The sequence below is a fragment of the Podarcis raffonei genome, chromosome 12 (genome assembly GCF_027172205.1).
Source record: "Podarcis raffonei isolate rPodRaf1 chromosome 12, rPodRaf1.pri, whole genome shotgun sequence".
Taxonomy (NCBI): Eukaryota; Metazoa; Chordata; class Lepidosauria; order Squamata; family Lacertidae; genus Podarcis; species Podarcis raffonei.
In genome coordinates, this window is record NC_070613.1 from 20,851,499 (window position 1) to 20,875,707 (window position 24,209).

Below are 24,209 nucleotides of genomic sequence, written 5' to 3' on the forward strand. Positions count from 1 at the left end.
CAGTGTTCTCTCTCCCACCACTTGCCGGCCAACTTTGGAAAGTGAGCAGGACCACTGACATCACGATTACATCAGGTGGCCCTTTTGCCCACATAGGTCTTGCAGAGCACTTTTAATAGGGCTTTGTAAGACCCAATGATTGGCTGATTGTCAGGTGTTGCAAAGCCCTGCACGCAGCAGTTTGCTTAGGATATTTCAGGCACCACCATTCCACTGATTAACAGCGCCTCAAAACCCCTTTCAGTTGAGCCACACTTTTACCTGGTCAACACTTGATGTAGGGCGGGCAGGCATGGCTTGGCTGAAAGAGTCTTGTGGGCCAAATGAGGCCTCACAGACCTAATTATTTATTTCATTAAAATTCTATACTGATTGAATGTAAAAAACAAGCAAAAAAACCACCTCAAAATGGTTTACAAAAATGCACCCCTGCTAATTATGCTTAGGGACTACAAGTTCTCCAGCCCTGCTGTAAACTATGGGCCTCCATTTGGGTTGGGTTAGAGACTGGTGATGTACTGGAAGAAATGTTGAGAATTTTCAACCTGTGCTGTCCTCTTCTATTTGTCCCCATGTCAGTTTCAGTTTATTGGTTAATTTTTCTAGTAAGGCTGTTTCCCATACTATTTGGTACCATTGGTCCATGCTTACTCCTGACAGGCCTCTCCAGTGTCTGGTTATGTTTCTGGCTGCTGAGAGTAGGTGGGTTATGAGTTCTTTGTGATGTGAGTAAGCATTATTGTCTTGGAAGATGTTTAGTAGGGCCAGTTCTGGGGTGATTTCTAATTCTTGTTTAGTTATTTTACCTATTTCTCGTATGGCTGTTGTCCAGAATAGTTGGATTTTGGGGCATTCCCACATCATGTGGAGGTATGTGCCTGTGGAGGTGACCCTCTCCAGCATTTTGGTGAGGTTCCTGGGCGTATTAGCGCTAATTTCCTTGGTGTTAGGTACCACCTGTAGGTGAGTTTCAGAGCGAGTTCTTTCCTTTTTGTTGATATGGATTGGGGATGCCTGATATAGGTGATGGAGGCATCTCTGCTCAGCTGTCCAGTGTCTTGTCCTGAGAGTCAGTGAGTCAGTGCTGTCAGAATCTGTGTTATGTCTTGAATTGCTGGAGCAACAGAAATACTTTCTACTTGTACATATCTTTACCTGCAAAGCCTACAAAGTGTATGAATATATCAAGTCCCGAACTGTATTACTGAAGCCTGATCTTCTGCAGCAGCCAAACTCTTTGGACCTTAAGCTGTCTCTCTGTTGCGACTGGAACTCAAGGCAACTTCTGCTGTGTGGGTATCTCACTTCAGAATCCCAGCTTTTGTGAGGAATAGTATTAAATCTGGATAATCAGTAGGAACTATTGCTAATTAAAATTTTATATTATTAGCATATATGGTAGCTAGGTGTGCAGATGCAGTTCAAATTTATAGCATGAAAGGCATATGATATTAATTTGCTGAGATGGAGCAGAGTCTGTTGTATAATAGGGAACTTTCCATGGGTACATTTTCCAGCTGATGGGAAGCCAGGGAATGTTGGGATTTTTTCCTCTCCTGTCTCCCCACTTGCATTATTTTTCTCTAACATGCTGAAGTAACAGCAAACAAATCAATTTTGAAGGAAAGAAGGAAACAAACAAAAGATTCTTTGGAAATCCAATCCACTAAAAAAATTCCACATTTCGGTTAACTCTCAAATTTATTTACAGGTTTAAGATATGTTTTGTACACCTCAATTTACATAAGAGGGAAACCAGAGATAAAGCAATTTACAATGAGGAAAAGCTTTCTGCATAATTAAAACAAACCTTTATTGTCTTTAAAAAAGGTGCCACGCATGCCTTATTTGCACATCTTTCACTGTAAGTCACTACAAAGAGTATATTTGTAATGTGTCAGCATAGCAGCTTGGTGTTCTGCTTTAAGACAGGGTCTTGAGGTCCCTCCATGTGTTACTAGATTAGCTGAATGGGAAAAGCAAAAAAAGAAAGTTGCACTGAAGTACTGGATTTGCTGAATGAAAGAATTCTTAAACCAATTCAAAAGTTAAGTACACTGTCAAGTTGTATTCACAGCAACGTCATGTTAGCACTAGTTTGAAAGTTCACTGCCAACTTTCTTCCACACACACCCCCCACTGACTGGCACAAAACCTTTTCTCTTTTAAATGTCTATTTTGAATGGAGAAGTGTAGGGGTTAAAGTTGTGAGAATAACCCACCCATTGCCCATCCTCCCACAAAACACTAGTATTACTAGCAATTGTTTTCCCACTCCACCCTAGCCCAACTCTTAGCATTTCAGAAGATAGCTGAACACATTTTACTGTTTGGGTACTATGTGCTCATAACCTGGGTTGAAGGACTTGGAAGATTTCAAATTAAAAAATTGTATTTTTATTGGGGGAAATGGACTGTGATTTAAAAGGAACAAAAAGAGGAATCTAAAATACTCTCCGACTGATTCAATACGGCCTTCTAAGAAAATTGATGGAGCTCTCAAAACAGCCGTACACAATCTCATTTTTAAAAATCCAACAGGACAGCACCTTTCAGAGCAATGCAGTTACACCCCCATACCACTTAAACTAAACTGGAACTGTCTTCCCAACTGACTCCAAAGAGACAGTGCAATTCTTCATAGCTATTAAATTCCACTCCGTCCGTCCCCCGTCATGTGATCTAAAGGCATCCAAACAGAAAACCCTATTCATTCTTTGCCCAGTTATTGTGCTCCAGGATTCCATCACCCTGGCATTTATAACAAGACCAATGGGGGGGTGGCAAGGAGCAGCTCTGTTACAGCAATGCCAGTTCCCAGGTTCCTGTAGTCTTATGTGACCTGCTAAATAAAATCTGTGTTTTTTTTCTAAATGATGAGTGGTGGTTTTATAAACTGCCCATGGAATTAAGACTAAATGGAGGTGTCATCCCCTCTGCAACCTGTAAATCCTGCAGCATTTCAAGGGATCTCAAGCCGCAAGATTGAACATGTCCAAGTCCACATGGAGCAATTAGCTAGGGAAGATATGTTAAGAACATACTATTCAGCGTCAGTATTTGAGGTTTCCAAAGAAGCGGGATTCAACCCTGAGATCGTATTATCTATACTTGTGGGAACTTCTTTTGCTCCTGGCATCTCTTTCTAAGGAAATACAAAAAGTTAGGTAAAATGTAACAAAAGCACACAAGACAAATTGCTTATCTTTAAGAAATGTGATTATTACAACGCACGCATGGGGGTAGGGAGAGCTACACTGCATAAGGAGACTACTGCATTCTTGCAAGTAATCCGTTAGAACGCTTAACAAGGAAGTTATCATCTCACTTCTAGTTTTTTCCCCTCTAAAACAATCTGAATTTCTTTGGCATCCAAAGTCTCATAGGTCAGCAATGCTTCCGCTAAATTCTTGTGCTCTTTTGTGCGGTTCTTCAATATATTCTTCGCTCGTTCGTATGATTCCTATCACAGAAAAACAAACAAACCACACACACACATTAAGGATCATTTGCAATGAAACTGGAAATTGAAGACATGTATTCTAAAAACTGTTTTAAGATTGACCCCTGAACTAATATTTTCAATAAAGCCACAAATATTTACGTTTCAATTTTATTCTTGTATACTCATTGCAGAAACCAGACTCCATAAAATGTTTTAGTTTAAAACAAGTAAGAAACACAATGGATGGAAGGGAAAAAGAAGATAGCAAAATAACTGAATATGAAAAAGGAATCTATTAGCAACAAGGAGCTAGAAGAATGTTCTACTGCTAATAAGTGGTAAAGGAAGTTCCTGAACTTTTAACAGGGCCATGAACTGAATTAGAATTTAGGCCATTTTTATGGTTTACTAGATATATACATGAAACCCAAGGGAAGGAAAACTTTATTCACCCAATATTTATTCCAGTTAGTCCACCACACTTTTTCTTACCTTTAAAAGCATTCTTATTTCTTGTTCAATTGCGGACTGAGTTTCGGGACTGAGTTTCCCTGTATCTGTGTAGGTCATGACACCAAGCTTATAGAAAGCAAAAGAAAGAGACAAGAGAAAGAGACATTTTACATTGCAATTGTGGTGCAATTTAACATCCCAGCATCCTGCAAATAATATCTTCTGTGATGCAACAGGCCCCCAAGGTGTCCAATATTTAAGCAGCTGTAGCTGTACACAGAAGTATCCCACCACCATATCACAGCTTTCTTGTTAAATCTGGATGGGAGGGAGTTTGTCAGCATAAATCTAATCATGTCTACTCAAAAGTTAGTCCCACTGTCCACAACTGGACTTACTCCCTGCAAGTGTATACGACTGCAGCCTTCGTCACCGATCACACATTTTGCTGGGTAATTCTATTATTCACACTTTATTAATTTTTAATCATCGTCTTAACTTGTTGCTTTTTAAAAAGATTACAAAGAACATGCATCTAAGAGAAATCTCACTATCTGTGATGACAGAAAGGAAGGGGCAGACCAGGAGGAAACAAAACATATAAGGGAATACAGGCAGAAGGAGTAAATGCTTACTGATGCGTGATTGAGCTCTCCCTGTGGTATAGAGCAAAAATGTGCAGACCCCAACCCCCCAAATGTGCTGTGAAATGAACATGGCAGTGTAACATATACAGTAGTGGCTGGTGAGGTGCTGTGGGTGGGGCACAGCTGCTTTCCTGACTTCCAACACAGAGGGAAAGAGGTGGGGTGAAGCTTGGGGAGACTGGCTCCATTGTTCTGCACCAATCTAATACTCCCATGCTTCACCCCACCCCTCTTGGTAAGTGCCAGTGACCCTGCGTTGTGAGGCCAGGAGAGCAGCAGTCTCTCACTTATCACTACTATTTTGTCAAGTCCATACTGTAAATTGCTTTGTATAATCTCCAAGGAAAAATGACAAAATGTGTTATAGCTTTGATAATCTGTAAGGCTGAGTTGGTCACATACATATTCTCACTTTATAATGTACATTTCGCTTTATAGTGCACTACCGTCTAAAGATCCAGAGAGGGATAACAGCAATTTAATACAAGGATCTGATACCACGTCCTGAAGGACTCCTAATCAATGCGGAGAGAAAAGAGGACAGCACCCAAAACTCAAACAGGAGATATTTAGATCTTACCTTCTCACTCATTCCAAACTTAGTCACCATGAGCCTTGCTATTTTAGTAGCGTTGTCAAAATCACTAGAAGCCCCTAAATGAACAACAGCAACAGAAGAAATTATACAAAAGTAATTCAGATTTTGAAGTTAAACGTTGTGAATACTAATCTTGTTTCTTTCGGGGTTTTCCTGACCTGTTGTGATGTAATCACCCCCAAATATAAGTTCTTCTGCAACTCTTCCTCCCATGCTAACATCCATCTGGGCAAGCAGCTGGGACCTAGTTTCACTCCACCTGTCATTTTCTGGCAGCAGAGACACCTTTAATACAAAAAAGTTCATGAAAATAGCAAATTACACTTTGTAGTTGCTTTGACAATCTTGAAACAAAGGCGAGTTGGGGGATACTAACTGCCGTGATACTCTTCTGAGACATTTGTTGGTTTCTCTACCCCAAACTAAAACCTGCTTCCCAAAGAGTAGACACCTGCAGCCTTGCAGGCTCTGTCCGAACCTGTCATGGTCGTGCAGTATCTTAGCGAGAAACAAATCAACAGCAACTTTTTGCTGATGGCCAATCTTGGCTTACGGTGCACTAAAGGTAACAGCCCTTCTACACACATCCCTCGCAGCAGGAGTAGGGAACCTCCAGCTCTGCTATGAAACAATTTTGTGAATGTATTTGGGCAATACAGTCCCAAAGTTCAAAATGCAGCAGAGCCAGATGAATGAATGTTTTCATCCACAATGTGGATGTCTTTTTTGAACTGACAGCACTGCAGTGTGTATATAAAACATTTCTAAAATGGCAATTATTATTATTATTATTTATTAAATTTGTATACCACCCTTCAACTGAAGGTCACAGGGTGGTTCAGATCATAAAGATACAAAATGAAAACATAAAATACATAGCAAAACAAAAACAAACCAGTAAATCCTCCCTTCAAACACATTTAAAAGGCCGCAGGATGTTAATCAGCCAAAGGCTTGGTTATAGAGAAAGATTTTCGCCTGGCGCCTATGTAATGAAGGTGAACCTCCGTTACAAATGCCACGGCAACCAACCAGGTTCTCATTTCAATTACATTAAATAATGGAAATATATTGCCAGGTATTTGATATCAGCACTGTTGAAAAAGTAAAGCAGTAAAGTGGTCAAAGTCCAGTCAAAAGTGGGTATTCTCTACAAAATCAAAATCCTCACATGTCCAAGTGTTGGCCCTCGTGGCATAATGGTAGCTTTGTTGATTGGCATCGCATCTTTAGTATAGTATGCAATAATGGCATGCCCAGATTCATGATAGGCTGTAATTGTTTTATTCTTATCATCAATTTCTACACTTCTACGCTCAGGGCCTGAAATCAAAGAAAGGAAATCACAGAAGCTGAAAAGTGACCAAATGCAAGCAGAAGCTCCATTCTATTCGTAACACCCACGCACACCCACAGCCCTGGAGACTTAGCAGGCTCAGTCCTCACTGAACTGTTCTGAAGGGTTTTTTATCCCATTATTTGTTTCCTCCCCAAATATTTTTTCTACTTCTTCAAATCTTGAGATTCCCCTGCGCATGCTCAGAAGTCCCACCTGGGCTCCACAGCCATAACTCAGCACTAAATTTTGCTATTGGTATATCCAAGGGGGAGAACAAACAAAACACTGCACTGGGGAATGCTCTTCTCAAGATGCCAGCCAGCCAGCCAGGATACTCCATTCCAGAATACTCCATTCCATTCACCCCGCCCCAGTTTGCTATTGTTTATTCTCAATAGTCAGCCACCAATCAGAGCTCCATGGCTATTGAGCATGTTCTGTCTTCACTGGGCTATTTGGGGGTTCCCCCCTTTTTTTGTATTTCTGCAAACCCAAAAACCCTCAGTGTAGCATGTAAGCGCTGCATTTGTAACTTAACTCCAATGAAGTGCCCACGGTCAAAATACTTACCTCGCTGAATTCAGAAATTCAAATTCAGAAATAGCCTACCCATAAGAATTTTGTCCTTTGAGAATTCCAGCTCCTTCATAGTAACCATATCCTTCCCATCAACCGCAGCTTTCAATGCAGCTTGGTTCACTAGGTTTTCTAACTCAGCTCCAGAAAATCCTACCGTTCCTCTTGCAATGATTTCTGCATCAATAGCTGCAGTAAAACACACACACAAAGTCCTATATCAACCTAATCTGAGAAATTAACAATATTCTTTAAATCTGCTTTTCACATAATCACAATATGGATCAAGAACAGAGCAGATTTATTCAAGCAATACTGTAAGCAGAATCAAAGACTCTGGCTCCCACTAGTGACAAGATTCCGAATTTCAATCCCAAGCATGTAATAACTAGGGGTTTTGTGTATGGGCCAAAAACTGGAGTGAATTGGGGTTTTTCCTTCCCTCCTCACATCAAAGCAAAATGTCAATAAACAGACAGATCAGGTCCTCTACAAAGTCTTGTGTTGCTGTGTTTCTATACTTTTCTTTACCTTATAGCTCCGTATTTTCCTATATGTTTGTGGACATTGAAAATAGTGAGGCTGTCCAAAAGGTTGCCTGTGGAGTACTGAAGAGCTTGGAATTGTTCTTTGCTAAAGCACATCAACAGTTATGCTTTCTTTATTAAGAAGGTATTCCCTATCCACCACCACCCAATTAGATTATTTGGGGGGGGGGAATAAATCTGTTTTACTCCCCCCACCTTTCAAGAAGCCCCTGCACCTATTTGCTTGCAATTTAGCATGCTTTAATCCACCGCTCCGGCGGGAAGGTAAACTGCATTTCCATGTGCTGCTCTGGTTCGCCAGAAGCAGCTTAGTCATGCTGGCCACATGACCTGGAAGCTGTACGCCAGCTCCCTCAGCCAATAAAGCGAGATGAGTGCCGCAACCCCAGAGTCGGCCATGACTGGACCCAATGGTCAGGGGTCCCTTTACTTTACCTAATCCACTGGAATAGCTCATGTGCCCTAAATTTCATCCACTTTGGCCAAAAGGGAAAAATTAAGCTATAGCCATTTCAGATTGCTCAGTATAGTGAAAGGGGAACAGAGAGATTTGTTTTATTCAAGGCGATTCAGAACTCAAAACACAGATCTAAATGAGAAAGGTCACAGAGCGACTTAGAAACAGATTAAAATTTACAGCCACTCTACAACAACTTTCTGTATCGCCTGCCCCCAAGAGAACAGTTGCATATTTATACTTACATTCATCATACTTTATTTTATTCAGGTACCATTTCAGAATCTCTGTTCGGCCCCTGACATCTGGCCTGGGGACTGTAACTTGCATGTCAAAGCGGCCAGGACGTATCAAAGCACTAATTGGGGAGGAAAAACAATTCTGTGAATGATTCAATATATTTAAGATCCTTGCTAACCAGATGACTTAAAAGATTTTTATTTTTTTAAGAGTTAAGAACATGGTGGGGTAAAGTGAGCAGCTAATATATTTCTGACCTACTAAAGATTGTTTCACACAAGCAAATGGCCTCCACACTACCCTCCTTGGATTACAGGAACCCCCAAGGCAAAAGGTACTTTATGAACCAACACTTCATAGATACATTCCGGCTGCCATTGCTGTCATTTTTGCTGTTCCTGATAACGATAGCTAGAAGGGGCTAGTCCTTCTGAGTGCTGCCTTCAAAGATAAAAATATAGACATGATGCAAGAATAGTACCATGTAAATTTTAATAGCTATTACTGACCTACGCTTTCAAAGTCATATATGCACAAAATCAAACCATGCAAAGTTACGTTTTATGCATATATACGCACACACACATACTTATCTAAGGCTTCAGGGAAGTTTGTTGCACCAATGATAATGACGCCTTCGTTGGGTTTAAAGCTAGAGAGAGAGAGAGAGGAGAGCTTTTGTTAATAGGTGTGAAGAGTTTCTCTGTTCTTACAATGAGTACAGCAATGTCCATGCAGTCCAGTGAGGGCTTAACGCACACTGCAAGCCCTTTCTTGGGCATGACTCAAAGCAATCTAAGGCTCCAGAGTGGGGCTCATCCATTCGTTTGGAAATCTGCAGCCATGCCAGAAGAATACTAGTAAGAATGTAAGAACAGACCTGCTGGACCAGACCAAAGGTCCAGTGAATCAAAATCCCATTTCCAACAACAGCTAGCTGGATGCTGCTAGGAAGCCTCGCAGCAGGGCATGCCCTCCCATTTTTTGCCCCTCAGCAACTGGCATTCAGAGGATTCAGAATCTATCCTCTTTTCATGGCCATCTTATAGCTGCAAATTTGAAAACTTAGTTATGAGTGACATGTCCTAATTCTGGATTAGAAGTGATCAAGGCAAATGGCTCAATGAAACAGGCTTGTAGGTAGGCTGTAATTAGTGACACCACCAGCCCAAAGCATGATCAGTAGACCTGCTACTCTAGTGTAACCACCAAGGCATCATCCCTACTAACTAAACTATACTATGCTGTGCACCTAGACAATCCTTGCCTGCATAGCAACCACTTTGTGCCCTGGTCAAAGAAAGAAGAGGGTGCTGCAGGCTTACCAACTAGTTGGAATAGCAGCATCAGTAGAAACTGTATAAAGTATAGTAATCTGGGGTTTCCCAGGGCTTGGCTACCCTGCTATATAGGGGGATACCAGGAATTTGAACACACCTTAAATGGCTATGATATTCTTTCCAAGTGACATATCAGATTTCAAATTATTTTACTGCTTGGGGGGCCACACACCTCTCCCTCTGAACCCCACGCTCATTCTCCTTATGTTGATGTTCCTATATAACAGATAGTCCCTTGGCTCAGAAAGAAAATTAGTATTTACCCATCCATTTCAGCAAGGAGCTGATTTATAGTCTGTCTTGAGTAGGGATGCATAGGAGACTCTATCCTTTTGCCACCAACAGAATCCAGCTCATCAATGAATATAACACATGGTGCATTTGCTTTGGCTTCCCCTAAGAATGCAACATGTCAAATTTATTTCTTTATACTACAAACACAATTCTGTATTATTCACACATTTCTAATAAGAGATTCACAAGTTTATTCTGGCTACCCCCATGAATTGCACTTTTCCAGAAAAATAGCTTTTCGGTGTCTATACTGCTATTTTAGCTAGAAAACAGTCAAAAGGAAAACAACTGTTCTCTGAATTAGGGATAAAACAATGGGCCCATGATAAAGGTCCAGACTGGAATGAATATATACATACGTATATTGGGTTACAACTGTTCAGACAGAATTCAGACTTTTGATATAATGATAATAATAAGAGAATGTTTTTGAATTTTCCTGATGCCAGCTAGAGCCTTCTTTATTTTAATAGAGAGCTTAGACTTAAGAGCATTTATTCAATAAGAAACTGCTAGATTTCAAAGTGTGCTCATCCACACTCCTGAAGAAATAATAATAATAATAAATAATAATAATAATAATAATAATAATAATAATAATAATAATTAGTTTATTTATACCCCACCCATCTGGCTGGGTTTCCCCAGCCACTCTGAGCAGCTGCCAACAGGTTAAAAATACATTAAAACATCAGACATTAAAAACTTTCCTAAACAGGGGTGCCTTCAGATGTCTTCTAAAAGTCAGATAGTTGTTTATTTCCTTGACATCTGATGGGAGGGCATTCCACAGGGCAGGTGCCACTACCGAGAAGGCCCTCTGCCTGGTTCCCTGTAACCTAACTTCTTGCAATGAGGGAACCGGCAGAACGCCCTCAGAGCTGGACCTCAGTGTCCGGGCTGAACAATGGGGATGGAGATGCTCCTTCAGGTATACATGTCCTCATGAAAATAGCCAGTGTTCAAGGGGAAACTAAGTTGTACTCACTAAACAAGTTTCTGATACGACTGGCTCCAACGCCAACAAACATCTCGTCAAATTCCGATCCAGAGGCATAATAGAATGGAACATCAGCTTCTCCTGCTACGGCTCTGGCAAGAAGAGTTTTGCCAGTTCCAGGTGGTCCGACCAACAGAATACCTGGGGAAAGAATGAAATAAAATTATGACAAAGCATATGGAGAACTGATTATCACCCATGTTTACCCCAATTTTTATAATTTCTCAACGAGTAATTCTAGTCACTGCAGATTTCAGCCCAGCTAGAAGGACAACTATGCAGGCTAGGGATGTGGATCTGGATCTGGCAGGTATTTAATATAAGGGCAGGACCACCCACCTGTCTATCACCTTACATCACAATGTCAGGTGACACAGCGCTTCCAACCCCAACAATCAGCTGACTGTCAGGATTTCAAAGCATCACCCGGGGCTTGCAAAGAACCCTGTGCTGCTCTTTGTAAACTTCAGAAGCCCTTTTTCGAAGAGCCCAGCTACCTTTTTACCAGCCCACACCGGTTCTGATATCATACATGATGTCAGGTCGTTAGGCTGTTGGGCCAAATGGCAAAGCTTAATTAGGCCCAAAGGCCAGAGGTTCCCCACCCAATACAAAGAGTATACATAAAGAAAATCTGGACAACAAACACACTCCCCTGAGTGAAAAAAGTTAATTCACAAGAGTTACAAAAGGGGAGGGTGAACTAAATACAAATTTAAAAGACACAAAGGGCAGAGCAATCCAAAAAGAGGAGTAGCAAAGGTGGACACAAACTGCCTTTTTCTATGCCTGCTTTGGATATATTCTTCCTTTCCCTTTGCAGTTTTCTTTTTTTGTTGTTGTTGTTTCCTTCCCAGTATGTCAGGACTGGTATAATTTATCCCACAATGCAGGGGTGTGTTGGGGGAGTGAGGGGAGCCTATGGAATGCCTCTGACAGTGGAGGAAGACCTGATGTAGGATTTTAACGATGTTCATGAAAGAGGCACATGAGGTTACATATCCCTCTCAGGGACAACACATTATTACCTGCCTGACATAAATCAAATAGGACTGCAATGTAACAAGTGGTATGAACACCCCCATGAAAGCACCTGTCAATAATCAAAAGCTCACACTTACCTTTAGGAAGTTTACCTCCCAGTACAGTAAATTTCTGAGGATTTTTCAAGAATTCTACCACCTCTTGCAACTCTTGCTTTGCTTCTTCAACCTTCATTCAATTAAAATTTAAAAATAAATATATTATGCCAACATTTTTAAAAGACCGGTTTTATAATTTGGCCAAATTAGCTTTAGGTAGACTTATGGTCACAATCCTGAGCTATTTTTAAGCACAGCCAAAGGCTCATGCGCACCCCCAGTATAACTTTTTTTCTTATAAAATACAAGGTCCCCTGCTGTATAGTCAGCTGGCCTGGAAATTCCCATGCTTCCCAAAGCAGTTTGCCCTGTGGCAAGAGGAAGGCTGCTATTTTAAGAAAGTAAAGTCCGAAGTCCCACTGGACAACAGACACAGAACTACACTGGTCTCTGGCCTGTTTATTTAACATAAAACATTTACTGAAAAACCAAGGCATACAGTTAATGACATATACTAGGTAAAACCTCTAGAACTGTAAAAGGGGAAAAAAGAACTAATTCCTACATAATTTATCAGAGTACAGTGCTGAGGGGGAAAAGCAATTAAACCTCAATTGTGATCACATGTAAGACTATGATGGAACAATTTAAAAGAAAACACAATGCTCAGAGGTGCATGTAAGGAAGCAGTAGTTTGTTTAGTCTGATTTATAAAAAAGTAACAGGGATCCATCTGTAGAATTTGTTTTCCACGGGTAATTCTTTTGTGAAAATCAACAGAGGGGAATTTAGTCATTACAGGAGGCAAACGGAGAATGTAGCCACCTACGCTGGCAACGCTACACTGCATCTTCATGGAATAGTTCCTGGCACAGCAAAGATAAGCTGCCAGAAGCTGAGCCACAAGAGGCACATCATATATTGGCAAGTATTATAGGAAGAAAAGCTAGTGTGAGAGGCCACTATCCAACTATATTGGTAGACCCACTCCAATATTCATCTTGGGTTTATTGCATGATCTATACACATGGAAAAGCAAGTCTGGATGTGTGTGAGCTCAGGGTACATTCACAGGCAGTGGTTTCTATATTTGTCAGTCACAAGCAGGAGGAAGGCTCAAGAAGGAAAGGATCCTGTACCCTAAAAATGTTTCAACATGTGCTGCTGTGCTTGTTTGTTTTTGGATTTATGTTTTATAGTGATCTGTTGCAGTTTTCTTCAAATTTTGCATTGCATTACATTGTGGCTTCCATGTGTCACTGTTTGCTGTTTTTTGTAAATTGCTTAGAAACTGTTTTAAGTATTGTGTGGTATATAAATATATTACATAAATGAATTTCTATTCAATAGTAGGTGGACCTCAAGCATTTGAACTTACCCCTTTGACATGTTCAAAGGTAACATTTTTCATCTGAATAGGGTCCACAGCTGCATCAAGCCCAGAAGTTGTTCGAAAACGCACTAAAAGCAAAGGTTAAAACAGATTAATGTACTGACAAGTCATTTTGTCAGTATCATTTGTCATAGCAATTTTTGCACCTACCAATGTTCAACTAAGCTTTTCTTTAAAAAATAAATTCTTTAGTTTACTTGTATCATACTCTTATGTGTGGCTCTCGGACCTGACTATGCCCACATCTGTTTAGCTGAAGTAATGATTCAGCATCAAATACTATCAGGCCATTCACTGAGTCCCAGCTAAACGGATATTTATACCTATAAAGACTCGTGCAGTGTACCCCCATGCCCATCTCCAACATCTGAATCCTATCACCTGCACACCAAATCACTACAATGAGGAACTCTCAATGACCCAATACTGAACTCACTGCCAACGTTTTGCCAAAGCTTCTGGAAGAAATGCAAGAACTTACTTGGGTTGGAAGAATGTTGAAGAAATATCCATAGATGTAATTCTATGACACACTAGATATATACAACTCTGTCTTTAAAAATAATGGTCTGATCTGAGAAACTAAATGATTCCATTCGAGAACCAAGGTACGACTGTATTGAAAAGCAGTAGGAGACACAACTACTTAGACTGCTAAAACTAACTATGCAACTGTCCTAAGAAAAGTGATGCCTGTGAAATGTTCTTGTTCAAATTTTACTAAGATATATTTCCCCAACTATTACTCATTTCAGAGAAAAGAACACTAGATGCTTTCACCTGGAGTAGCATACACCACTTTGTGAGTCCATTCAACTTGTGATTTTAATCTAGACCTAAAATAACAGACTAGCCTTACAAAGCAAAACAGGAAATGAAAGATTAAAGAAGAATGAAAAGTTAACAAACCAGTATCCATAAAGGGGCATTTACCAGATAAAAAAGGAGTTTTTGACAAACCATAAAGGCCAAGCAGGATCAGAACAAGGACAAAGAAACGGTTTCGTCTTATGGAATCTGAAGAAGAAAAATATGTATTAGGCAAGCAATTTTTGTACTGTATAAAATCCAAGGAAACTGAATCAGCTAGACTAATTGCTAAGGGGATGACATTGTGGGACAATGACAATGAAGAACTGCTCCTAATTCTTATTTTTCTACCATATATGGATACGACACAAAGGGGGTTCATTTACCGTGTATTTTAAATGCGACCTGTAACACCATTCTAACACCGCATATACAAAACAGAACACGTTGAATAAGACAAACAAACCATTACGTTGATTGAGTGACTGTGCTTTCAAAAAGCCCTCTGCAAATCCAGTTTTAAAGGCATCTTGTTGAGCTTCAGGTATCTTTTTTGTTTTCATTAGTTTATCTACACTTTCAACATCAGGTCCTCTATCTCTCAGTAGGAGACCCTAAGGAGTTGATGGAGAAAACACTTGCATTAGTTTTTAAACCAGGGGTCAGATTTTTGGGCACATAATAAGAATAGCCTGCTGGATCAGGCCACCTAGCCCCACATCCTGTTCTCACAGTGGCCAGCCAGATGCATGTGGGAAACAGGGACAGAACATGAGCAGAAGAGCACTCTCCTCTCTCTTAAGGTTCAGCATGCATTGACCTTTTCCATTTTATATGAATGGATAATTAGAGTAGTAATGCTACCACTTGCAAGGGAAAGGCTTGCAAGTGCATCATGCGGGGTGAGAGCCAGCCCTGTGGCAGTGGATATGATGAGACTTCCCTTTTCTGTCCTTCACCTTGAAGCACCCCCTCCTGCTTGGGGCGGGGGAACCCTCCAGAGCAGGAGGCCACAGTGGGGAGGAATGGAAAGCTGGTGTGAGCGAAAGTCTGTTGTACAAGCAGATTACTGTAACTGGACAGCACCCTAGAATTCTGTGCAGCAATTCAAATAATTACAGTGAAATCTCATTATCCATCAGTCTCTGGGACATTCTTGTCTGTTGGATTTTACAGTGCTTGGATTACAGTACCATTCAGCTGAAATTGTTAACATTCTAGATGTGAAAAGGTATATAGTTAGTCATCTATGTATTTCAGAAGGATTCTGCTTTTATACCTCCTATCAGCAATTATCCCTTTTACCAATCTTTTCCTACATCAGCTTTCTAACAACTACCATCATGATTCATAAATCCCTTATCTCTTCCTGATCCCTCCCTTTCAATCCCCTTTTACCTGTCCTCAATTACTTCAGTCTACAAACACCTGAGAAGAGGGACTTGGCTTCCAGTTTTTTAATGGGTCAGGTATTTTTTAAGACACCATATAAAACAGAAATCAGAAGAGGTTATGATCGGAACACACACATCTTTAGACTTGCCTTTACAAATGAGGGCGCTACATTTTCTGTTTCTGTTAATCGTTCTGATGAAGACTGCAGCCGTCTTGCTCTTGATTTCAGTGTCTTAAAACCTCGTGTCTGAATAAAAACTTAAAACACATAACACATTGTTTCAAGATAACGTCACAGAAGTTCTTATGCAAATTCTTTCCTTATTTAATTTTTTAGTGTAAGTCCTGAAACACAGCCTATGCAAAGAGCCAAACACCAGGGTCTGTGCTTTTGGGTGGGTGGGTGTGTCTGTGTTTTGAGTAGTTTCCCCAAAACAGTACTCCTCCATGCTGTACAGCAATCACATAAAAAAATATCTGGAGTTTCAAAGCAGCTTAATACAGCACAGGAAAAGAAGGGAAGGGGCTGCTGTTCAAATTTGAAAACACAGCCCCCCCTTAAGCACCCTTCAGGCTGCTCTTTGGATCCCAGTCATGTTATTTAAAAGAACAGCAACACTCGCCATCCTATAGCAACAACAATTCACTCTATTCAAGCAAGCAATTTTTAAGGAGATTTTGGAAATGTATACGTTCTAAGATCTTGCTAAATACAGAACATTCATATGTACAGAAGCTCCTGTGGAGTCTCCAAACTTCGTAGAAACGGCAAATAACAGACAAATAAGAGTACCGCTGTACTGTTTTTAACACTTGATTGGGAGCCGCCCAGAGTGGCTGGGGAAACTCAGACAGGCGGGGTATAAATAATAAATAATAATAATAATAATAATTATTATTATTATTATTATTATTATTATTATTATTATTATTATTATACCTGCATCAGTTGCAATTTAGGCAATTGCTAGTTAGGTACTATACTAACTCCCTTCCCTTCAATGAAGTTCAGTCGAGAATTCTAAACTTGTGAGAAACTGAAATCTGAGAAGGCTTGACTGTCACTACAAGTGTTACATTAACCACTGCCAATGAAAGTAAAATTTCAAAAATACAACTAATTATTATGACTACTGAGTAAAGATAATAATATACTCTAAATATGTTCAAATGCAAAATACTTTCATCTATATCATACAAATTATAAGTAATTTTAGAGAGTTGGATCCAGAGTTGTCCCATTCTCAGCCTCCAGGTCCACCTCCTGTGAAGCAGGGATAAGTTCCAACCCTCTGGAACAGCTTTTCAGAGGCACAGGAATTAGTCAGGGAGAATAACCCCCTTCCTCTAATAAGCATCACATGAGCAGAGTTCCACTGATGGGAACTCAGGATTCATCTTGTAGTATATACTACGTTCTTCAGCCAGATAAATCAATTTAATCAAGAAGAATATTCTTACTTCATACCTGGCCAACGCTGAAGATCTGAACATACACTCTGGAGGGGGCTAGGATGCTGTCTGTACAGGTAAGATGAGCGCAAGACACTAAAGACATCTGCGAAACCTAGGAAGTTACCATAAAACATTATTTATTTTTTTGCAATCACTAAGCTAAACAATGGCTTTAGAAAAACTTTATAGGTCTAAAGTATTTTACAGGATAAAATGAGTCTCCAAAATCTATTTCAAAACATATGTAACTTAAATATTTTTAATTTCATTTGAGAGTTAATCAGTCTGATTCACTCTCAAATGAACATGCTGATCCTATCCACATTTATCTCTGAGTCCTGCTGTGCTTAACAGAGCTTCCTCTTGGGAACCAGATTGCTTTTTGTATTCTTAGGCTGCAAATAATATTTTATTCAGTAATATTATGAAAAGCAGCCCTGAAAAAAAGGTCCACAAAAATGTTTACTAGCCACACTTAACTACGTTGGTACTTAATAGTATGTCAACAGCCTGTAAAAGAATCACTTATTTAAGTATATAAAAGCTCCAGTACTCAGTTGCCTCAAGAAAGTTCTTACTCACCATATGAAATCAGGGAAGTGGTTCTTTACATGTCTAAGTTCAGGTACAGTCCCATATAGAATTAAATGGGTGTGCACAGATTCTTTGCATGTTTCTTATTGCTCTTAACTATGGCCACTGATGTGAGCATTATGTGTTTTATGTCTAATAACACAATTGTGCAACTACTTTGTGGTGCACAAACTCATGTTTGTTGCTCTGCCCACTTCTGCCTCTGGTCTTGCTCAGCAGAGGCATGACACACACACTCCTACATCCACCTGAAGGATGCCCAGAAGGGAAAGAGGATTCATGCTGAAATGTCTTTGCCATCCCTGCATTACAGGGGCCTCATAGAAGAAATAAGCACGGAAATGAAGCAGAAAGCAAGCATCTCACTGGAACCATAAATTAAGAGGTGGAATGTGATGCTGCCTTGGCTTCAATTCAGTAAGTGATTCAACTTTTCGCTGCCATAAGATCCTAAGACATACCATACTTATTTTCAAAGAAGGACTGTGCAGATATATACGATGTTTGCCAGTGTGAAGAGATTTTGTTTTCTACACGATAGCCAGGTAGTAGCCTGTCCACTAGTTCATCAAACTGGCTAGCTTTCAAGTCAGAAAGTCCTAGGTCTCGTATATTAAGTACTGGCTGTAAAAAGAACAGATGAAGAATGGAAATGTTTAAGATCATCAGATTACTCAAAACAAGAAAAAGAGAAGAAATGTCCAACTATTATGATTCTAAAAAGGGTCCCCAAAGTAGAAGCAGATTGGAACACACACACTTTTCCCATTTCATTCCCGCAAGCCCCAATCATTAAGGCTATTCAAAATATCAACTTATTTCCATCAATTGTTTAAACTGTGCAGTCACTAATTTCCAATTTCCAATTTCTAAGTTGAAGTCACTGCTCTTTACTCAAAGCAAATGAAAGTAGTATCTATGTACAATAAAAGCCTTTATTTAATCAAGAAACTATCATTGACCTTATTGCAAAATATACATCGCTAATTCAAACTGAAGGGCTGTAGCTCTACATCAGTTATCCTCGTAAACTAACAGTTTCAAAGAGTTATAATTTCTGCTGTAACTGGCAATACAATCCTATGCATGTTAACTCTGAACTTTATTCTCAGGTAAATGCATGCAGGACTGCAACCCAACCCCAAATCTCTAGATTCAGGTAGGTAGCCGTGTTGGTCTGCCGTAGTCGAAAGAAATAAAATCTTAAAAAAGATTATTAAAAAAGCTCTTCCCAGAAAAAAATCCTTTAAAAGAATCAAGTCCTTAAAAAAAGTTTTTGTTCTAAAAAAGTCTTTAAAAGAATCCTTCCAAAAAAAATTTTTTAATGTCCAGTAGCACCTTAGAGACCAAGTAAGTTGTCTTATTCCTCAAAAAGGCAACTTCAGCAGAACAGGGTAATAAATTTAATAACAATTGTCATTATATTTGTAACTGCAGTGCACAAAAAATATTTAACCAGCTGTGCACAAATGAATACTTGCATATCAGAAAATTCTATCTTTTCAAAACTAAGTGGAGAGCTTTGTATATAATAATACTACTCCATCTGGATTGTTACAGCACAATATAGAATACTAAAAGGAGTATCAAAATTCGCTTTATAAGATTCCTTTTTATGCCACATGTAAGGCACCAAGCAAATTTAGATCATGCTAAATGATACATGAACACAAATAAACCTATCACTCCTATCAGAAGATTCTTACCTCACTATTCTGTACCTCATGTTCGGGTGCTGCTTCCTTTTGTACACACTGGGTAGATGGTGTAGCAAATGATGGAGCTGGAGTTATGGGTGAATGGAAGGCATTGATGAGGTGACTCAATGGAACTGTGACCTAGTATAAAAGAAAGTTTATGTAAAAGCACTATCTTTAAAATGACTACGTTAATCTAATCTGAATTTTTACAACAAATCTTTTTTCCTATTTTTTTTAAAAACAACAATGCTTTGGGCATGTTTTCTATAACAAAAAGCAACAACTTTTTTAAAAGAATAAACGTATTATTGCAAGGAAATAGTTAATTTCCTTCAGTACCAAGAAACCATGTCTTGCTTATTAGGAGAAACAGCCTCTCACAAATTTCCTGATATTTACAAAAAGGCAGGGTTCAATGTAATTTAGTATTCTTTCTGTCTAGCTGTGCATTCAGCAGTTCTCAAAGAAGAATCAATTTCTACTGTTTTTGCTTCCGGGCTCATCTCTCATTGGCTTTTCTTCTGATCACAAGAAATTGCTTAATTGCATAAGCTTAAACAAAACAGAACATACAGTGGTACCTCTAGTTACGGACTCAATCTGTTGCAGGGTGCCGTTCGCACCCCGAAAAGTCTGCAACTAGAGAGCTGCTTCTGCGCACGCGAAGTTCAGAGTGCTTCTGCGCATGCGCGCATGGTAAAACCTGGAAATATACACTCCCAGGGTTGCCGTGTTCGTATCCTGAAAACACGCAACCGGAGACTGACGTAACAAGAGGTACAACTGGACTTTTAAAACAACAACACATTTCTTTACATACTACTCTAACTGGAAACTTGACATACCTGTTTGGTGTCCCATCTTGCTTTCAACATTGCCCCAATTCAAGTGCATGATTTAGTGCCCCCCCCCAAAAGCATTCTACATAGGAATGCAATAAATGTCATCCATGAACAATGTTACATCATACAAAATTCTTCAAAAAGGCAACTACAGTCATACCTTGGGTTACAGACGCTTCAGGTTGTGCACTGTGCCGAACCCGGAAGTACCAGAATGGGTTACATCTGGGTTTTGGTGCTTGTGCAGAAGCACCAAATTGCGATCCGCGCGTGCGCAAATGCGGGGCTGCAGGTTGCGAACGTGCTTCCCACACAGATCACGTTCGCAACCCGAGGGTCCACTGTACAGCATTAGATAGGAAGGGTGCAGATGCTTTTCTGAGATGTTAGGACATTAAACATGACAACGTAACATCAATTTAAACCATATAAAGCATTCACGGATGATTAGCCTACCAACAGTTGCTAGCCATGACAACTAAACAAAATCTTCTAAATTTTGTTAAACGGATAATAAAATTCTTTATTCTCTACTATACACCAACCCAGTGGTTTTTCCTACTTTCTTCAGTTTAAGCTTGAATTTTGCTATAAGAAGCTGGTGATCTGAGCCACAGTCAGCTCCAGGTCTTGTTTTTGCTGACTGTATAGAGCTTCTCCATCTTTGGCTGCAGAGAATATAATCAATCTGATTTCGATGCTGCCCATCTGGTGATGTCCATGTGTAGATTTTGTGGACAGAGTGCCTGAAGAACTATGGATGGAGGCTCGTAACATTGTACAGGAGGCAGCAACAAAAACCATCCCAATGAAAAGGAAATGCAAGAAAGCAAAGTGGCTGTCCAACGAGGCCTTACAAATAGCGGAGGAGAGAAGGCAAGCAAAATGCGAGGGAGATAGTGAAAGATACAGGAAATTGAATGCAGATTTCCAAAGAATAGCAAGGAGAGACAAGAAGGCCTTCTTAAACGAGCAATGCAAACAAATAGAGGAAAACAACAGAATGGGAAGAACCAGAGATCTGTTCAAGAAAATTGGAGATATGAAAGGAACATTTCGTACAAAGATTACCATAATAAAGGACAAAAGTGGTAAGGACCTAACAGAAGCAGAAGACATCAAGAAGAGGTGGCAAGAATACACAGAGGAATTATACCAGAAAGATATGGATGTCTCGTACACCCCAGGTAGTGTGGTTGCTGACCTTGAGCCAGACATCCTGGAGAGTGAAGTCAAATGGGCCTTAGAAAGCACTGCAAATAACAAGGCCAGTGGAAGTGATGGTATTCCAGCTGAACTATTTAAAATTTTAAAAGATGATGCTGTTAAGGTGCTACACTCAATATGCCAGCAAATTTGGAAAACTCAGCAGTGGCCAGAAGATTGGAGAAGATCAGTCTACATCCCAGTTCCAAAGAAGGGCAGTGCCAAAGAATGCTCCAACTACCGCACAATTGCACTCATTTCACACGCTAGCAAGGTTATGCTTAAAATTCTACAAGGAAGGCTCAAGCAGTATGTGGATCGAGAACTCCCAGAAGTGCAAGCTGGATTTAGAAGAGGCAGAGGAACCAGAGACCAAATTGCAAACATGCGCTGGATTATGGAGAGTGCCTGATCACCTCATCTGTCTCCTGAGAAATCTCTATGTGGGACAAGAAGCTACAGTTAGAACTGGATATGGAACAACGGATTGGTTCAAAATTGGGAAAGGAGTACGACAAGGCTGTATTTTGTCTCCCAGCTTATTTAATTTATATGCAGAATACATCATGCGAAAGGCTGGGCTGGATGAATCCCAAACTGGAATTAAGATTGCCGGAAGAATTATCAACAACCTCAGATATGCAGATGACACAACCTTGATGGCAGAAAGTGAGGAGGAATTAAAGAACCTTTTAATGAGGGTGAAAGAGGAGAGCGCAAAATATGGTCTGAAGCTCAACATCAAAAAAACGAAGATCATGGCCACTGGTCCCATCACCTCCTGGCAAATAGAAGGGGAAGAAATGGAGGCAGTGAGAGATTTTACTTTCTTGGGCTCCATGATCACTGCAGATGGTGACAGCAGCCACGAAATTAAAAGACGCCTGCTTCTTGGGAGAAGGGCAATGACAGGCCTAGACAGCATCTTGAGAAGTAGAGACGTCACCTTGCCAACAAAGGTCCGTATAGTTAAAGCCATGGTTTTCCCAGTAGTGATGTATGGAAGTGAGAGCTGGACCATAAAGAAGGCTGATCGCCGAAGAATTGATGCTTTTGAATTATGGTGCTGGAGAAGACTCTTGAGAGTCCCATGGACTGCAAGAAGATCAAACCTCTCCATTCTGAAGGAAATCAGCCCTGAGTGCTCACTGGAAGGACAGATCCTGAAGCTGAGGCTCCAATACTTTGGCCACCTCATGAGAAGAGAAGACTCCCTGGAGAAGACACTGATGCTGGGAAAGATGGAGGGCACAAGGAGAATGGGGCGACAGAGGACGAGATGGTTGGATAGTGTTTTCGAGGTTACCAGCATGAGTTTGACCAAACTGCGGGAAGCAGTGGAGGACAGAGGTGCCTGGCGTGCTCTGGTCCATGGGGTCACGAAGAGTCGGACATGACTAAACGACTAAACAACAACAACAACAACAAATACACCAACCCAACTGACCTTTAAACCCAAGACCTGCCTACCTAGAACTTGTGTGTCTAACAATGCTATTAAGGAAAAGTTGAAGTGCTTGGGCTTTTTTAGTTCAGAAAAAAGACAATTAAGCAGGTAGGCTAAAACGAAGATTCATAATTTTATTAGCATTTGATAAAGTTCAATAGTGTTTTTCTAGGAGTAAACAGACTGGAAGAATTGAGCCCCGCTATTCCCCCCAAACCTGTTTCAGAGGTTTTATTATTTTGAGGGGGGCCTCCACTGCGGATGTGGAGGGTTGTGTAGGGAAAGGGGTTGAGAGAAGTCTATTTGCATGACACTGAATGTCACTCAGTAAGGTGCATGGATACCATATTTTTCCATCTGTAAGACGCTCCCATGTATAAGACGACCCCAATTTTTTGAGCCCCAAATTAAGAAATAAGTATTTTAAACATTCTGTGTATAAGACGACCCCCAATTTTAAACTTAAAAAGTTTGGGAGGAAATATAGTCTTATACACGGGAAAATACAGTAATCTGTCCCTTTTCTAATGAAATTCACAAGCACCAGCGTCCGAACTGGCAAATGGAAATAATACGTCACGGTTTAATTTCCAAAGACATGCTGCGCTGATTACTTTTTTTAAAGGGGAAAGTGATAACATTGAGAACGGCGCCGCGAACCACGGAGACTTTAAACACGGGTGGCTAAGCAGAATCTCCATATTCAGCAGCAGCAGAGCCCTGGATATTCGATACTAGGCCAATCCACTGTCCTCCGGAGGCTGTTTGCGGGCTTCGTGAGAGGAAGCTGTCTGTTCGGAAACAGGATCCAGCTGGGCTCTTCTTGTAGGGTCGCGAAACCTCGACTCGCTCCCGAGAAAGAAAAGCCGGCGCGAAACCCGCCTCTCTCTAAGTGGCCGGGCGGCCGGCGGCCACTTCTCCTTCCGCCCCAGATCTCTTTCCAGCCGCGGCCGCCGCCGCCGGCGACATCTTGGGCCCGGCTCTCCCAGCAGCCCGAGTAGCTACGCAGAACAATAGCTGCTCCTCCCGGAGAGAGACTCCCCGCCCTCCCCCCGCCAGGCCTTTACCTGAGGCTGCACCGTGGTGGAGAAGGAAAACATCGTCGCCACTTCCGGCCCCGCAGACGGACCGGCCCGTTCTCCGAAGCCTCAGGCCGGGGCCTCGCTTCTCGGCCCTTCCGGGCTCTTCCTGGGCAGGGGAAAAGGGGAACTTGGAGGCTACTCCGCTCTCATGGAAAATGGCCGCCTCCTGCCGCCGGCACAGCCCGCGACGAACCCTACGCGAACGCTCGTCCGCTAGCCCGGATGTGGGTGGCCCAGGAAGAAGTGCTTCCGGGTCACCAGCAGCT

General features: G+C 40.8%; 1 protein-coding gene across 5 annotated transcripts; it reads right to left on the minus strand.

The window, feature by feature from the left end:
- Positions 1 to 1,682: 1,682 nt before the first annotated feature.
- YME1L1 (YME1 like 1 ATPase) lies at positions 1,683 to 24,166 on the minus strand. Of its 5 annotated transcripts, none has more exons than XM_053410484.1 (21): positions 23,929 to 24,166; positions 19,373 to 19,504; positions 18,128 to 18,290; positions 17,086 to 17,184; positions 15,766 to 15,875; positions 14,689 to 14,836; positions 14,346 to 14,429; positions 13,398 to 13,480; positions 12,059 to 12,149; positions 10,926 to 11,078; positions 9,907 to 10,039; positions 8,893 to 8,955; positions 8,309 to 8,421; positions 7,092 to 7,247; positions 6,315 to 6,466; positions 5,302 to 5,428; positions 5,126 to 5,199; positions 3,938 to 4,024; positions 3,329 to 3,463; positions 3,045 to 3,145; positions 1,683 to 1,966 (listed from the first exon to the last, which is right to left on the minus strand). In XM_053410484.1, the coding sequence occupies exons 1-21, from the start codon at positions 23,959 to 23,961 to the stop codon at positions 1,963 to 1,965; spliced, it is 2,241 nt and encodes a 746-aa protein (XP_053266459.1). In that variant the 5' UTR covers positions 23,962 to 24,166; the 3' UTR covers positions 1,683 to 1,962. The 5 variants fall into 5 exon arrangements, with proteins under 5 accessions (XP_053266459.1, XP_053266457.1, XP_053266458.1 ...); XM_053410482.1 differs by lacking the exon at positions 23,929 to 24,166 and adding an exon at positions 23,476 to 23,837; XM_053410483.1 differs by lacking the exon at positions 23,929 to 24,166 and adding an exon at positions 23,476 to 23,835 and having other exon boundaries at positions 14,695 to 14,836.
- Between the last annotated feature and the right edge of the window lie 43 nt (positions 24,167 to 24,209).

Excerpts from the sequence above, each read along its gene's own strand:
- YME1L1 (XM_053410482.1), bottom strand. The coding sequence starts at position 23,562 with ATGGAGATTCTGCTTAGCCACCCGTGTTTAAAGTCTCCGTGGTTCGCG. Across the intron at positions 14,430-14,688 it reads GTCACTCAATCAACGTAATG|ATTCCATAAGACGAAACCGT; the intron begins GTTTGTTTGTCT and ends TTTCTTCTTCAG. Across the intron at positions 4,025-5,125 it reads AGTTTGGAATGAGTGAGAAG|CTTGGTGTCATGACCTACAC; the intron begins GTAAGATCTAAA and ends GCTTTCTATAAG.